Consider the following 5,000-nt stretch of genomic DNA (forward strand, 5'->3'; position numbering starts at 1 on the left):
CTATGTTAAATAAAAAATATTGATGTCGAAAAAGATATCAAACAAACGTTTAAATTTACGTGTAACGCCCTGCTTTACCTGTACACGTGACACACCGTTACACGTTTAAATATGAAACACCGTTACACCTGTATGTTTGACTTACCGTTACATATGTTAATATGAAACGCCATTATACCTGCAAATACGATATACCTTTACACGTTTAAATATGAAACACCGTTACACCTGTATGTTTGACTTACCGTTACATATGTTAATATGAAACGCCATTATACCTGCAAATACGATATACCTTTACACGTTTAAATATGAAACACCGTTACACCTGTATGTTTGACTTACCGTTACATATGTTAATATGAAACGCCATTATACCTGCAAATACGATATACCTTTACACGTTTAAATATGAAACACCGTTACACCTGTATGTTTGACTTACCGTTACATATGTTAATATGAAACGCCATTATACCTGCAAATACGATATACCTTTACACCTTTCAATATGAAACACCGTTACACCTGTATGTTTGACTTACCGTTACATATGTTAATATGAAACGCCATTATACCTGCAAATACGATATACCTTTACACCTTTCAATATGAAACACCGTTACACTTGTATGTTTGACTTACCGTTACATATGTTAATATGAAACGTCATTACACCTGCAAATACGATATACCTTTACACCTTTAAATATGAAACACCGTTACACTTGTATGTTTGACTTACCGTTACATATGTTAATATGAAACGTCATTACACCTGCACATACGATATACCTTTACCTTTAAATAATACTCACCGTTACATCTATATATTCTAGAAAGTTCGACGAATAGCTCGTGTTCTTCCCCGAAGCTCGGGACGGTGTGGTAAAGATCATCCCTGATAGGCGTGAAGGTCTCTTGACCAGTCAGGTGCATTATCTGTTGGTCATATTTGATAATAGTTACATGTGGAAAATGTGAGAGGAATTTTAAAAAATAAACTGTGAGTGATCTCCCCTAAACTTTCTCGAATATTCTTATATAACTTGGAATATAGACATGATTTTTAATTACTTAAACTTTTAAAAATAGAATAGAATCTCATAGAAAAAAGAATTGCGCACCAAGCGAACGCCAAAACAAAATGCGCATAACAGTTCGCAATATTATAAGTACTTTACAAAACTTAAGTGCGTTTTTTTTTAAATCGGAAATAGCGTAAATTAGTACTTCCGGTCAACGGAAATTACTCAAAACTTGACAGAAGGTAGAGAATTCGATCATATACTTAATGTGAAATTTCATTTATCTATCTGAAATAGTACTCAAATTATAGGCTTTTGAAAATTTCAAAGTAGAAAAAGTACCATTTTCGGTTATCGGAAATCGCTCAAAAGTTATTCAGGATCTACGTTTTGATAAAATACTTATATATGAAATTTCATCAACCTAGCTGTAACTGTTCTCAAGTTATCGTGTTTACACACAGACAGACACATAGACAGACACACAGACAGACACACAGACATACGGACAATATTGCAAAATTATGTTTTTCCGTATCAGTGAGGTGTAAAACGTCGAGATTTGTATATACGAGAAAGTAAAAACTGCAGGTAAAAATATCAGAAAAGTAAAGAACCGTCGAGTTACCCTAACACTGTATATTATATAAAACATTGAGGTGTTACCCTATCTTGGTACATCACAGCAGAATACGGGACAAAGAATTCAGACACTAGTGTCGACGTTGTGTCTTTTTTGTAAGAGCTGCGGAATTCTGCAATGTAGAAAAGTAATATAGATTACATGTAATTTTAATGTAAAATCGAATTGATAAAAAAAAACATAGAAAATGTATCGAGTTAAGCACTCTAGAGGAGCAACTGTTCTTGATGCAATGATACCAAGATTATAATATCACACCCTCTGTCAGTTATGCGTTAACCAACATAATTTATAAAAAAACTAATCCCATTTCTGATGAAACCTTACACTTTGTGTTAAGTTTATAAAATGTACAAAACCAAAAGTAAACAAGGACTCACCCGGCTTGACCAGAGACTCATGGACGTTCATGTAACGATCTCTGAGGGGGGATTGTTGTGTGTGAGTGGCGCCAATAGCGTGAAACATTTCGTGAATATTGATGCCCTGCATAATATATACAATAAAACATGGTTCTTCTTCTTCTTCTTCGTTCTTAATTATTAGTGTTGAAGGGGATCGAGATTTATCTGCCAGTGGGTTTGAACTCGAGACTTTGTTCGAATTTATCAACCATGAGCTTTTTGCCGACTCGACCACGCCTCCATCACAATTAAGCGTTACGTGTCAACTGGTTATGCGCTATTGAGGCCATTGACTCCGATTTCAGCCTGCTTTTCTTTTTGGATTTGCTTCCATAGCCTTTGTCCAACCAAGAACAAACTACAAGGCAGCAGTTGTTTAATTTTGGAGTTGTCTCTCCTAGAAGAGTGGCTGTCCCCAGCTAACGAGCCTCATCTGCCCGAGGGTTCGAACTCGAGACTTTTCGGTTTAGCAACCATGAGCTTTACCGACTCGACCACGCCGACCCCTAAAAAACATGGTTGATATAAAGAAAGGCGTGGGTTTCTTCATAACCATTAGTAAAAGTATCCAATAGATAATACAGTGACCCACATTTTCTTTAAAGTTATTTAAATAGTAGTGTATTTTTATATTATATTTAAATAAAATCATTTCTTTTCTACATTTTAATCCATTATAACACAAAAGCTTGTTATTAAAACGCTTTTATTCTTTTTTCAGTACTTTAAAATGTTTTATATTATCGAGTTTCATTGCGAAAACAATTGCGCAAAATTGAATATGATTATTCGCGTATTATAGTTCGGAATAGTAGCAGTAAGACACTCTACTTATTTTAGAATGTTTTAATCAAATTATAAACAATTAATTATTCTTCCAATTAAGTCAAATTTGCTCTTAGATAGCATTGTCATCGGGCTTGACTCCACGTGTTGAATTCCTAAGAAATTGGTCGGTTATAAGTGTTCGATCTTTCGCTCGGCCGTTTTGATATATGACAACAGAAATGACGAGGAAGCAAGTTAAATAAAAGCTATTAATAAAGGAAGATTGATATAAATTAATTGGAGGCCGATGCATGTATATTTTGAAAATAAAAGTAGATAATGCTCTGTAAATGTCATAAAAAAAATAATCATCTAGGTTAATGTTTTGTAAATTTTATAATAGAAAATAGTAAAACTAAAATACTAATAATGCGGAATGTATTTTCAAAGTAATTATAGCAAGATTAGATCACCAAATTTATTTTATTTTCTCACGCTTTAACCTAAAATCATAACACGATTTCAATGTAGATTTATTTTTTCCCAAAAAAAAAAATAAGAAAAAAAAAAGAAAAATACAATTATCATTCACTATATCGATTTGATAATTACAAAAATAAAGTTCGATATTTAAAATACTTAAAAAAATAATTTTATAATGACAAAGGCAACAACATAATAGCAATCATGGTAATGAGACTTGATTGATTCTGTTGACAAAATATGTGTTTATTTAGTTAGTTATATAGAAATTACCAAGTCTACATTAATTAATTGACAATGTTTACTCTATTCTACAATATTATTCTTAATAGATCTAATACACAGGTATACTTCGTTAGATTAATATCTTCGATGCTACATAGTTGGCGGTTAAAAAAGACAGCCTAGTCAGCGGTTAAACTTACAACTCCGTCGCATGGGGATACTATTATTGATGCTGAGTTATTTCCCTGTCCATTATCCGATGTACACCTGGAATAAAGACAGAATTAAGATTAGTAGACATGCAGGAACATGTTTAGTAAAGATAGGATCGAGAAACAACTTTTTTTATGAACATGTAATGCCATACCCGCCTGTCGTTTTTATGTTCATGTACGAGTTGGTTTCGAACCCTTGACTAGAGAACCATATGGGGTCTTCAGGGTCGTAGGCGTTGGTGACGTCATTGAATGTGATGCACAATCGGCTGGAGATGTGTTCCATCACCTGCCTCAAGGTCCATTGGTCACCTGAACACAAAATAAATGTTAGGTTTATTTTGCATAGATCGTTATACATCTGTCTGTCTGTCTGTCTGTCTGTCCGTCTGACCGTCTGTCCGTCTGTCCGTCTGTCCGTCTGTCTGTGTCTGTGTCTGTCTGTCTGTCTGTTTGTTTGTCTGTCTGTCCCTCAGTTCGTCTGTCTGTCAGTTTGTCTGTCTGTTTGTCTGTCTGTCATTAAAAAAAAACTCACCAGTGTAAGAAGGGTCGATGACGTAAGGGATAACATGTGGCCACGTTCGAGCAGTCTCGTTAAACGTGGCCCTCTTTTTCCGATGCCCGTGCTCTACCCACTCGACCATGTGCAGCCCGCTAGCTCTACGTTAATCGGTAGTGGGGTGGGGGGGTTGGAGGTTAATATTTTATATACCCATATGTAAGCAAGCATGTACAACACTTTTGTATAGACTCGTTATTAACAACGTAAAGTAGTTTGTAAAACGTAGGTTCCCATCTCAAAACCTCAGTTTTCCCCATCCCACAATAAACCGGACCTAAGTATTCATATGTGCATCATGTATTGACCATCTCAGCCACAACTAAGTTCCTCGTTCATTTCTTCTTTACTTTACTTTGACAACTCTAACGCCTACACACATGAGAATCATACTTTGACACCTCTAATCGCGTACACATGTGCCACTGACACCTTTAGCGACTTACAGTCGTGCCACTAACACCTTTAACCAATGAAACCTGTGACAGTGACACTGCCACTTTTTATCTACAACACAAGTTAGACTGTCACCACTAATCACCTCCACGTATGACAGTGACATAGACACTAACACCTGTACACACCTGCTAATTCGTCGCTGAACGACCGTGACATTTTCGTCTCCTCCAATGCTAACCTGTAAATTAAAATATTTGTAACAATATACGATATCTC

General features: G+C 35.3%; 1 protein-coding gene across 1 annotated transcript in view; it reads right to left on the reverse strand.

Annotated features, from left to right (window-relative positions):
• LOC131955470 (uncharacterized) overlaps positions 1-5,000 on the reverse strand; it is a 57,101-nt gene that overhangs the window by 47,165 nt on the left and 4,936 nt on the right. The window contains exons 3-9 of the mRNA XM_059319607.1: positions 4,910-4,962; positions 4,302-4,426; positions 3,919-4,078; positions 3,752-3,818; positions 2,052-2,157; positions 1,695-1,783; positions 819-942 (exon numbers count right to left, since the gene is read on the reverse strand). Of these exons, the coding sequence (XP_059175590.1) occupies positions 819-942; positions 1,695-1,783; positions 2,052-2,157; positions 3,752-3,818; positions 3,919-4,078; positions 4,302-4,426; positions 4,910-4,962 (724 nt within the window). The remainder of the gene's footprint in view (positions 1-818; positions 943-1,694; positions 1,784-2,051; positions 2,158-3,751; positions 3,819-3,918; positions 4,079-4,301; positions 4,427-4,909; positions 4,963-5,000) is intronic.

This window comes from Physella acuta, unplaced genomic scaffold (genome assembly GCF_028476545.2).
Source record: "Physella acuta isolate Inbredline_101_S28 unplaced genomic scaffold, ASM2847654v3 ptg001068l, whole genome shotgun sequence".
Classification (NCBI taxonomy): domain Eukaryota; kingdom Metazoa; phylum Mollusca; class Gastropoda; family Physidae; genus Physella; species Physella acuta.